Source organism: Triturus cristatus, chromosome 1_2 (assembly GCF_964204655.1).
Source record: "Triturus cristatus chromosome 1_2, aTriCri1.1, whole genome shotgun sequence".
In the NCBI taxonomy this organism is placed as follows: Eukaryota; Metazoa; Chordata; class Amphibia; order Caudata; family Salamandridae; genus Triturus; species Triturus cristatus.
In genome coordinates, this window is record NC_140580.1 from 92,553,240 (window position 1) to 92,565,985 (window position 12,746).

The 12,746-nt window shown below is 41.9% G+C and overlaps 1 protein-coding gene across 2 annotated transcripts in view; it reads right to left on the bottom strand.

Annotated features, from left to right (window-relative positions):
- WDR11 (WD repeat domain 11) overlaps window positions 1–12,746 on the bottom strand; it is a 671,833-nt gene that overhangs the window by 224,009 nt on the left and 435,078 nt on the right. For both annotated transcript variants that reach the window (XM_085602786.1, XM_085602777.1), the window contains exon 15: window positions 7,527–7,651. In XM_085602786.1, coding sequence (XP_085458912.1) covers window positions 7,527–7,651 — 125 coding nt within the window. The remainder of the gene's footprint in view (window positions 1–7,526; window positions 7,652–12,746) is intronic.

The following is a 12,746-nucleotide window of genomic DNA, read 5'->3' on the forward strand; positions in this document are numbered from 1 at the left end:
CAATCATTTTCATAATAAGAGTCCAATTCCATAGTAAAATAATTTGTCCACTCGATATATTAGCAGAGTGGTACATACATATCATGACAAACAACAGTGACGCGTTACTTATAGGTTAACATGTTAAATGCTGTTATATGTCTAGATATCGGTCAACATTATAGTATCACAAAGCAGTTTAGTAAGAATAGTGCCATCGCTCAAGTTGAAATCTTAGTCACAATTATAATGGACTAGTACAACACCACATTATATCGATTCAATTGCGAACAACTTTGAGTAGCATGAAAATATGACACTTCAATGTAGAACAATTTCATATGCCAATACGGTTTCGTCCATGAATTAAATAAACAAATCATGGCATGTTAATTATATATATTTTTTTAAAAAAAAGGGGGGAAGGGAATAATATCCACATAACATGTCAAATAACTTTGACGCGTCACTACTTCACTTCCATACTAGACGCTGTTGCATGTCTGTGTATCATTCAACAAGGATATATCTAAGTGTGAGTGACATCGTAGCTCAAACATAAGATTAGTTAGTTTCCGCTTTTTAACTAATCTTATGTTTGAGCTACGATGTCACTCACACTTAGATATATCCTTGTTGAATGATACACAGATATGCAACAGCGTCTAGTATGGAAGTGAAGTAGTGACGCGTCAAAGTTATTTGACATGTTATGTGGATATTATTCCCTTCCCCCCCTTTTTTTTTAAAAAATATATATAATTAACATGCCATGATTTGTTTATTTAATTCATGGACGAAACCGTATTGGCATATGAAATTGTTCTACATTGAAGTGTCATATTTTCATGCTACTCAAAGTTGTTCGCAATTGAATCGATATAATGTGGTGTTGTACTAGTCCATTATAATTGTGACTAAGATTTCAACTTGAGCGATGGCACTATTCTTACTAAACTGCTTTGTGATACTATAATATTGACCGATATCTAGACATATAACAGCATTTAACATGTTAACCTATAAGTAACGCGTCACTGTTGTTTGTCATGATATGTATGTACCACTCTGCTAATATATCGAGTGGACAAATTATTTTACTATGGAATTGGACTCTTATTATGAAAATGATTGATGACTCTTTCTTTGACTAGGGTCTCTTGGGTTTTCTGCTTTTCCGAATAGAGACAACTGGTGAATGTTGATTTTCTCCTGTTTTTTGCTCTGTTATATACCGCTTGAGAAAAATGTTTTTTGATATAAAGACGATTAATATAACAATATACCAAAATTGATATTAGAAATGTGTGATGGTTTCTCATGCTTATAATATGTACATAAATATTTGACAGGAGTTCTTAATTTGATTATATATATTAATCATTATAGATACTGTGTACCGCATAGAGGTTCTGAATTTCTGAAGAAGTCTAGAATACATGAAACAATTACATATTTGACGAGATCACGCAATATTTCACTGCCAAGGTATGCCTATAACCATTTGCACATATACTTTTTCGATCTTTGTCTTTGATAAATTGTTAGGATGGAGTTTAAAAATAATTTTCGATCCTTGTCTTTGATAAATTGTTATGATGGAATCTAAAAATAATTTATGCCTTAAGGTGTAATTATCAAATCATGACCCTCATATTGGAAATATGGATTGTTCGTGATCCTGAATGTGTTGCATTTGTCTTTGTATGTGAAAGATGTCAAATTTCAAATTTTGGATTTGTAATGTATTTTTCTTATTTTAATCTGAATAGCCCTGAAGAAGTCTCGATGTGAGACGAAACGCGTTGGCTATGATCTCTGGCTTCTTGAAAATAAAGAAAACATTTTAAAGAAAAATAAAGAAGAAATTTATTTTATCAAGAAATGAAGACTCTTGAATAATTTATTCTTTGATGTGAAACCTGAACTTGGAATAACAAATGTACATTATATAGCGCTGAACCCTCTGTGTATCATCTGCAGACTGGGCTAAGGATGATCAGCTCCCGGCATTGTGGACCCCCTAGGGGTGTATTGGGGACCAAAGACAGCCATTCATGAGCGATGACAGCTGTGCAAGCCGGGACAGCCGGCTGGTCCTGGCCCCTCAAGATGGTGGATAGGGTCTAAGGCATGTGTTGGCTACTGACGAGCAACCAAATGCCCAAATAGTGGTGCAAATACCGTGTGCCTTACCCGCCCGCCCCCCGACCCCCCGTGAGTGGCTTATACCTCTTTTGGCCTCGGTATGGGGCGAGACACAGAGTCCCCGTACTGAAGAAAGTGAAACATCCCATCCGCTGCCTCATATGCGCACTGGAGCGGCAGACCTCGGAGCCCGTGTCAGGGTTCGGCGTCAGTGCTGGTGGCTGGGAGTGGCAGATCAGCTCGGCTCCCCGGCACTGAAAGACTGTTGCACCCAGAGCGGAGGACTGAGGGCACATAATAACGCGCACACCTTGCAAAGTGCATAGTTGCCCAGGGGAAAACCGACAACTGCGGCCTGCGTCAGCGGGCTCTCGTTGGAGGCTCGGCTTACACAGTAGAGGCAGTGAGACAGAGGAGAGAACCCCTCTGGCAGGCAGCGGTGCAAGGCTTTTGGCCGCGTGAGGCAACACGAGGGTGGGTGACGCCCTGGGAGCGACCTGCTGAGACGTGGTGTGGGGCTCCTCATGCCTAAATTGAGGCCCAGTGAAGGCTCCCCCCTGACGACATTACCGCCATGTATTTAACTGATTAATCCCCAGCTGGCACTCCAGGAAAGCCAAGCACGGCGCTCTGTCCATTGCAAATGCTTCACTTTAAAACAGAGCGATACCAAAGGGGTTGATGGACGGAGCATTTGAGCAAATCAAACACTCACCCCCAGTCAACTGATCTGGGTTTAATCCATCATCATTCTTTAGCTCACTCCACCACCCCAGTTCAGACATGGCCATATGCAAATCAGTCTGACCCTGTGCCTCATGGGAACAGTCCAGCCCGAACTGCCAAGCCATGTCTTCCCTGGACCGGAAAGAAGCATCCTGGAACCGGTTTCGGGTTCATAACCCTCATCAGTCAGGCTATCTTGAATCCAGTGGCAAAGTCAGCAAGGGACCCACGTCTGGGCATACACTGCCAACTTAGGGCGAACAAAGCGATACCAAAGGGGATGATGGACGGAGCGTTTGAGCAAATCAAACACTCACCCCCAGTCAACTGATCCCAGTCAAACGCTCTGTCCATCATCCCCTTCCTTTGGTATCGCTTTGTTCGCCCTAAATTGGCAGGGTATGCCCAGACGTGGGTCTCTCTACTTCCTCTGTGGTTCAGTGAATTGCCACTGTGCACTCTGGTGACTGCACAAACTGTTGCTCCTTGTTCAACCCACTTTGGATACAAATATGTTTATCACAGGCAAATGTACACAGGCATGTAATTTCTAAATATCCTGATGATGATCCTAGTATGTTCTTTATGGATCGAAACGCCGTCGACTTGTTATACACCTGATAGCCTGCTCTAATTTGCTATTTATGTGTAAAGGTGTTGTCTTTTCGCATTGTTTGTAAAATCGAAAATGTGTCTCTTCCAAACAATTAGTTCTGCCTGAGCCTCTTTATGTCCCCCATCGTTTGTCCTCCTCGTCTAAGTTGGATGCAGGCTTGTGTCCCACGTAATTTGTTTTTTCTGTATAATCCTTGTTTGACTAAAAATATTGAATATTAAATATCTGTCCGGCTGGACAGCTTTCAACAATATAGCACTGACCGGGTCTATATTTATTCCCCGACCTTTAACTTTTGTCTAGGGACCACTGTCTTTACCAAAACTTTCTAAAAGTGGCATTTTCAAAATGTTTACTTTTCTTCCTGTTCCCAAACAAAAGGTATTATTTAGTAAATGCAATAGGGTAACCCAATGGTATCCTATGGGAGAGATAAGCCTCACATTAGTGAAAAACAAATTTGCGAGTTTTTCAATACCAGAACATGCAAAATTTAAAAGTACATGTTCACATTTTTAAATACAATGCACCCTGCCCTAGGGGCTGTTTAGGGCCTACCCCAGGGCTGACATGTATTAACAAGCATTGGAAATGCAATAGGTCTCACCTTTGTTTAAGTTAAAGCAATTTGCTTTGCTAATGGTATTGTTTTATATATTTGTATTAATTAGTGTATGTTTGTGATATGTTATTTTATGTTTTTAGAATTATATTTGTTAGCTGTGTAGTAGTTTAAAGCATAGTTTAGTAGAAGCAGTGTTTAAGATTTGGGTCGGAAAATTATTATAAGAATAGCATGAGGGTTAACGAAGTATAGTTAGGATTAGAATACTATGTGGCAGAATAAAGGTGTGAGGGTATTAAATAGGGAGAAGGAATGAAGTGTGGAGGAGTTTAGTATTATTTTGAATGTAGTAAAGTGTGGTGAGCAGTTTGAGGTATAAGGAAGGATAGAGTAGTAGAAGAGCAGTAGGTGTGATATGAATGGAGTTAGGTATTTGGAAGTAGAGGTGTGCAGAAGAGCACTGCGAGGGAGATTGTAGGAGAAGGGCTAGAAGAAGAGTAGTGTTATACAGAATGCCTGATAGTGATGAGGATAAAAGCAGTGTGCTGGTTGTGGATTGATGATGTTGGTAGTGTAATATGAGTTTTTATTAGTACAGTGTAGGTATATATACCATATCACCCAAACATATAGACATTACAAACAAGTGCAAATACTTTACAGCTATACAACACAAATGGTAAGTTTCACATATCTATATATCTATATCTATATATATATATATATATATTCCTTTCCACACTTTGCCAAAAGCTTTAGGACACACTCTCCATCGGTTGTATAAGACAACAACGAAGTCTGCACATCCAAGGATATAATATCAGTGCCTTACACGTTTCAGACATAGATTGTCCTTTCTCACAGTCTGAGCGATATAAAAATGAAGGCAAAGACTGCTGCTGAATATTACAAGTGCCTTTAATTGCCTACGGGTGGGGCCTCATTATCGTCACAAAATTGCATTATGGGATCAGCAGTTCTTAAAATAGGCCTTGTAGTTCCTAAAGCTTTTGGCCAAGTGTGGAAAGGAATAAAATACACGGCATGCCTGCCGTGAGGATTGCACCGCCGCAGGAAAAGCGGGACGTGGAGCTCTGGATGTTTGGAGCTAAGGTCGGTCTATCGGGATGGCTTACGTTATTATTGACAACGTTGACTGCTGTCCTTGGATAGCCCATATATGGCAAAATTTAAAAATATATATTTGAGTGGACGTTGTTTGTTTTTGAACTAAAAAGCCCATTTTAAGAACTGCTGATCCCATAATGCAATTTTGTGACGATAATGAGGCCCCACCCGTAGGCAATTAAAGGCACTTGTAATATTCAGCAGCAGTCCCGTCTGTGTTTGCGGGTCCGTGTATCTGCCTGGGTGTGTCTGTGTGTATGTGTCTGTGTGTGGCTACATGTGCGTTTGTGCGTGCTCGCTTGTCTGCGTGTGTCTGGTGTGTACGTGGCTCTGCCGGCGCGGTGAGGGTCGGAGAGATCACATGAAGAACGAAGAACCCCCAAATTCTGCCAGAGTCTTGTCTGCGTGTGTCTGGTGTGTGCGTGGCTCTGCATGTGCGGTGAGGGTCGGAGAGATCACAGGTAGAACCCCCAAATTCCGCCAGAGCCTGTCCTTTAGCTGTGCCCACCTCCTTTATTTCTTGTCAAGGGCTTGCCTCCTCGGACGCTTCACCCCGGCTCTTTTCTCACAAGCCCTCCTATGGCCTCCCGCGGCTCCTCCGCTCACTGCTCGTTCTATTGGAAAGAACTAACTTGCCATGTGGAGGCCAGGACATATTATTAAAGGCAGATTAACACATTTTCAAAAAGCCCTCCTGTGACCGAGGCTGGGAAGCGCTCTGCCACGCTCCCGCGCTTGTGAACTGGGGGCTGTTCACGCTTTGTCCTGATGGAGATTGCTACCCCCTCCCACCGAGAAGGCCACTCTCACCCGATGAACTCCAGTCTGAACAATGAACAGCGCATCTCTGGGGAGTTTGCTTTTGGATGGGGGGGGAAGGGGAGGGAGGAGCTGGTAGGATTTCCAATGAGGAGCCAGTGTTTCCCGTAAACAAAGCTACCAGCACACCCTCCTACGTCATGGCAAGCCAAGATGGCGTCGGCCTGTCCAGATGGGCTGTCCTAAAATTGGACAAGGCAATAACAAAAAAGCCCGCTTTCCAATCACGCGCCATCGTTTAACATAAATGATGACGCAAGCCAATGGAAAAGAGGGGCGGGGCTTCAAGTCCCCTTCTGAAATCGTATCTATTCCAAGAAGCCCTCGCAGAGCGAGCAGTCCATGCTCGCTGCAACGCCAGGCGAGTCCTAAAAAGGGAGTATTAGGCTGGCAAAAGGTTTACTTTTCCAAGATGAATTGACAATTTAAAACTGCTCACAGGCTGCAATGGTAGGCCTGAGATATGTTTCAAGGGGTTACGTAAGTGGGTGGCACATTAAGTGCTGCAGGCCCACTAGTAGCATTTAATTTACAGGCCCTGGGTACATGTTGTGCCACTTTACTAGGGACGTACAGGCAAAATTAAATGTGCCAATCAGGTACAGTCCAATTTTACCATGTTTTAGGGAACAGCACATACACTTTAGCACTGGTTAGCAATGGTAAAGTGCACAGGGCCTTAAAAGCCAACAAAATAGATTCAGAAAACAGGAGGGGTGGAGCCAAAACATTTAACGGTGATCCTGTTGAACGGGTTTGGTCCAACACCCTCCATAAAACAAAGGCCTTAGGATTCATTTTGCATCCTAATCTTAGGATGACCCAGAAACCAGTTCTCAGGAGCATCTTCTTCTTGAAAGCAACTCTAACAAAAATAATGCACCTTATTCCCATTCGCCAAAGTTGTGCATGGGCTGCCATAAAACACTGATACAAAAAACTACCACTGAACAAAATTCAGGAGTATGCCTTGTGTAGTACCTCAAAAAGTCTGCTAAGGTGTCAGAAGAGAAAAGGAAACTACAGTGGTTATTAGATGAAGGTGGTGTTCTTTTCAAGAGCTTTACAATGAAGCCTTCAATACACACCCATTACCAAAGGTAAACGTCTGAGTTCACCAGGCAAAAATCTCTAAATTTCACAGTCTGTCCTGTCCAGCTACACCAAGCCCCCTTTCACATCTCAATAATCAATGTAACAAAGCCATTCACCCACTTAGAAATTATCTAGCGCACTCTCCGATAAGCATTAGGACTTCAACTATCTACTAGTAGGTTCAAGGCATCCATCAGTACAATATTGTTCTCATAATTTCACTAACCCCCCCACCCCTCCCCTTGCACAATCTAAGGTTTGTTACACTCTTGCGCCTTTCTGTGTTCCAGAGGAAGAGCTCTGTAAAGTAATCCCAAACCCTCTTCACTTGCCTGATGTGCTGACAATTACTAATATTCTATTCCATACTGTGCATGTTAAACACCTGCAGGGAGAGATGATTTTAGGTCATACCACTCTTTCTATCTATTAAAGAAGAATGTGGTGTACCTTATCATAGAAGATTCCACACAGCTGAGCTCAGTTTCGGAGGAGACAGTCTGTCTTGCCATGGCTTCACGGGCCGCCAGCTGTTTCTTTCTCAAACTCTTCAGATTATGAGAAGGTGACCACTCCTGGAGAGAAGGAGGAACAAAATAAGCAAAGAGCAACTGGAAGTGGGAGTTAAAGTTACTTACCATTCATAACAGTGACTGTGTTGGACATGACAGCTTCCACAGATTCCCTCTGTGAACGTTATCTCACCTGCCAGATCGGATCTGGAATTTTATTTCTATAGTACTTTTTCAACAGCACCAACTGGCACTGAGGGACGTCAGTTGTGATTTCAGGAAGTGACATGGAGCATGCTAAAATGGCACCCCTGCAGACTGTGTGGTCAGTTCTGCATTTGTTTCCCCACGTCACTCGGAAGCAAAGGGTGTAAATGGTGGGGTCAATGAAAATACTTTAAATATGGGGAGAGAATGTGGCCTAAAGGCTACGGCGGTCGACCTCGGAGCTGGGCAACCGGGTTCAAGTCTCGGCAATGACACTCAACATTCTGTGATTCTGGGCACATCACTTTATCTCCCCATGCCTAACACAAATGAATGTGTCTGTTATGTAACTGGTGCTCATGTAAAGTGCTCTGATACCTTCGGGTCTAGTTCGCACTATATAGAAAATCCGCCCCAAAAAATAAAAAAAAATAGTGCTAATCTCAAAAGGAAAAGCTGGAGGGTGGCAAGGATTCTGTCGGGACCATTGGGCCATCAAAACGATGGTAACCAAAGGAAATGTGATCATATAATGTATATTAGCTTCCACTGACTGCTTGTAGCGTCACTCATAAATATCACAGAAAGGAGGATGCCTGAGAATACTATTTAGTCAATTCAGGAAACTCTGCAGAACAGCTCTAACAAATTGAAATTGTGCACGGTCTAGCTCACAGTGGCAATAGTGCTGCATAAAGAAATGCAAGGAAGTCCAGGAAGTGGACAGGGATGATCTGCAACAATGCAAAGGTGGTAGATTTTCCCTCACACTGAATGAGCTCAGGGGGGTCCTTCCTGGCCAGTTCAGAGCAATGCTAGATGCATGCTTACATCTAGAAATTCCCATGAGGGAGCCATTAAAAATAAGCAAAGAGATTCTCATAGAAGTAGAAACCACTCCCTATCACTATTGAGGGTATCAGATTAACGTCTCCTTTAGGAACCTACAAGGTGCAGGTGGATACTTGCTTTGTAACCATTTGAGAAACATTGCAGTGACTGCTTCTACAGGAAACATGAAAGTAAATCGCAGTGGAGCTGGATGCAGTGATGAGAGGCGGCAATCACGACGGTGAGGTGCTTTGATGTCTCCTTTGTGAGCGACGAGACACGTGAGGGCAGTGACTTTCCCTTGGGAGTGGCGCTAGAGAGAGGCAAGTAATTTGGGACTAGTGGGCTGGTTTGGATGGTTTGCACTGAGACAATGACTGGAGAGTGGCTGTGAATACCGAGGAACCACTAAACACAGGCGCTATGTACTGTCTCCAGGATGTAAGAAACGCTGTTACAGGAGATGAGAAACTTTTGACACCTTTATGGGCTGGTTGCACACAGGCTTGTCTGTCCCCAGTTGTGTTGTATCCTGGATGTAAGAAGCGCTACCACCATTTTGGGAGCTGATTGATTGATTGAATTTAATACAGGCTCTGTACAAAATGGTGTAGAAGTAAAATAAAATAGAGATAGGAATATTGCACTAAGAAAGTATCAGAGGACTTCAACATTGGGTCTATTGTATATAAGAAAACAGAGGACTATATCTCGGAGATGGATGAGTAGAAAGTAACAGAGGGCTACTTTTCAGGAAATCTGATCCAGGAACATAGACATAGGACTTCACACCAGACTGATGCTCTCTTGGCAGTCATCTTGGTGGGGGCAGAGCATTGCCAATGATAGAAATGTTGATATATATATATATATATATATAATTTATTTATTTATTTTCCAAGTGAAGTTTGAGAACACGAGCAAAACACTGCTACCTTTCGCATTTTTGTTTAGACTGTAGACCACGAGAAGTCTAGGAACGTGAGCCTGCTGGCACGTCTCAAGCTATACTCCAGACAGATACTTTGACTCTGATTGCTGCCTTAGAAACTAGGGACATTGGCCTTACCCACAGGAGCAATTCTGTAATTATAAGGTACGAAATCTTTTAATCACAATAATGTCAGGGCATCATCTAAAACCGGAATGAAGGAACTCATACTCAATAATTTACCCTCCCAATCTATCTAAACATGCCTCCAAAACATTTAAACATAACCTTCTCAGAACTAATTATGAAACGCTAATACTAGATTCATCTTTATACTTAAAAAAAGGCGCAATTATTAATGACTTTATTTTCTTTACTACTAAAATGGCTAAATGGAGAAATACACTAAATAACTCACCGAAAATACAGGAATCGAAAAACATTCCCTATGGCAGTGTTTCCCAAACTGGGGTCCATGGACCCCCAGGGGTCCGTGACACATTCCCAAGGGGTCCTCAGGCAGCAGTTTTAAAAGCATTCAAAAATTCCTTGTAGAATTCGCAGTTTTCGAGCAACAATAAAAGTGTCAAGATAACACCAGTGATTAATGTACCTGCTGTAGAGAGATGAGAGTTTTGTCAAGTGGCAGGTTTGACTTATCTAATGTAGCACAGAGGGTTAATATGTCTGCTGCAAAGAACGCGTACCATGTATTTTAAAAAGCAGTATTTTATGTGCATAGGTCAGTGAATTACTTCTTTTGTCACAGAGATTATTTTGTTACTCTTCAGCTCATAAGAGAAAATCATAATCTAGCACAGTGACCTAAAAACTGTCATCAAAGAGCTGCTTCACACCACATGGTACAAGTTAGTAACTTATGTTTTTTCCCAGTCTTTCTTTATCCTGATGCTGCTAAAGGGGTTTATTTGGGTGGACATACATTTTTATTGTTAAAGTAAATGCTAACCACTGTGTTAGGTTCTTAATCCTGGGTTTGTGCTTTTCCAGACCAAGCACTCTTTAAAAATGCCTAACAGTATGATTGACATGTGAATCCTACACTTTATAGTCCCCTTTGCCTTATGTAACATTACGCTGAGTTATAAGTATGATTCATTGTCTCTATATGTGTGTGATGTAAAGTGCTCTGACATCCTACAATGGTATGAGAGATGCTATAAAACAAATGAAATACATGTGACAGATGTCCTATGGAGAAATGACAGACACTGTTGAAGGGTGATAACAAGGGAATCATTGAAGAACCCCAACAAAGATTGTTGTATCTTGGTGCATAGTAAGGTCATCATTTACTATTTGTTAAAAGCTAATACAATTCAATATATAATGATAAATGTGTTGTAGAATGCACCATTGTATCCTAAATTTTCTGGGGGGAGAGCCCCCCCAAAGCCCCCTTTGTAGTGGTCAGCCTCACTCACTGCACTTGGTGTGCACTGTATGGGGACTGGCCTGAAAATATTTGCCAGGGCTGATTTGGGTTTCCACTCTGGCCCTCCTTGACAGGAGCAGGAGCCTTGTACTGCGAAATAAAAGTAACCATTTAAAAGGTAATCACAGAGATGCAGCACCAACCTTCCCATTAAAATGTTACATTTTTTGCAAACTCTTTCAATATAAAATACTAAAACACTTAGTAATTTGAGTATTTGTTTTGTGTGCACATGTTTTTTTTTTTTTTAATTATTCTTTTAATGTTTGAAATTTAAATTGTACAAATTGCTGTGGGGTCCCCGGCTTCCAGTGGTGAGTCAATGGGGGTCCTCAGGAGTCAAACGTTTGGGAACCACTGCCCTATGGAACTAAATTGCTCATTACACCTTCCCGAAAGCTGAGAGCATCATTAAACATAACGTGTTATAAAAATGGCACGTTTCTCATTCAAGCTGCCAACAAAGATCTGGAACGTTTTGATGAATATTTCACAATACTAAAAAACCATGTCCTCAGTAGCCGCACCTCAAGAAGAAACCAATCTAATAAGAATTCTCAAGCCATCGACTCACATGGGAACCAACTGGCTGTGATTGAAATCGGCAGTGAGATAGATCCCCAACAGTCTAATCAAGAAATGACGCTAGATTGCATAAACACCAATGATGAGCCACAACCGTTAAATCAGGAAGCCAGTAATTTGCATGCGACTGCAAATGGAAGGGCTAGTGCGCTAATTTGCATAAACTCCAAGGACGAGCCCCAAATGTTAAATCAGGAAGTCAGTTTTTCGAATGATAGCGAAACTGGTACCGCCAGGGTGATAGAACTCCTACAGACTGATCGTGATATGGCATTAGAATGCACTTCCACCAATGATGAGCCCCAACAATTGAATCACGAAACCAGTAAGTCAGAAGATGGGTGCCTCAACACACAGCTATCATTAGTTACCTCACCCCTCGACTCTAGCTCCCATCCTACCCATGACACTGATCCCAACCCGCTACTGGGAACAGCCAGCAAGTTGGAAACTACACAAGTTGAACAAGATAACTGGAGAGACACGCACGTGACCGACACAGGGATCTGCAAATCTGTTTCTAGTCACAAAAAAACATGCATAGACCCAGCAGAGATATACAAAGCTAACCTCCCTATAGCGGTACCCACACAACCGCCCACCATTACTCAACTTAGATTAGACTCGGAAAAGATTAGAACCCATCAAACAAATAGAGAATTAAAAAATTTCAGTTTGCAATTTAACAAGACTTACAAAGCCATGCTTTTCGCTATTAGAGATATGAAGAACCTGTTTTGCCTATTAGAACAATGGCTCTCAAAAATGGAGGTTCTTCAGAATTCCTCTTATGAAACACAAGTTAAACGTCGTCCCACCCCAATGGCGGCGTCAAACAGAATTTACCGTCCCCGTACGCAACTCAACTATTTGACAGACAGTGAGATATTATCCATTCTATCTACATATGACCCTACTCCCACTTCTCAAACTAAGATAGGTGAGAACTATATCCAAACAATCCCAACAAATGCTGGTAGAACTTCTAAGTGTAACAATAGAAGGCTAAATGCTAGCAACCTAAAGAATGTGTCATTAAAGCCTGGAAAGATTGTTTCGCCAATGATCAGTTCTCAAAAACACATTCGGTGCATACTACTCAACTGTCGTTCAGCGAATAAACACGCTGCTGACATAGCCGACCTCAT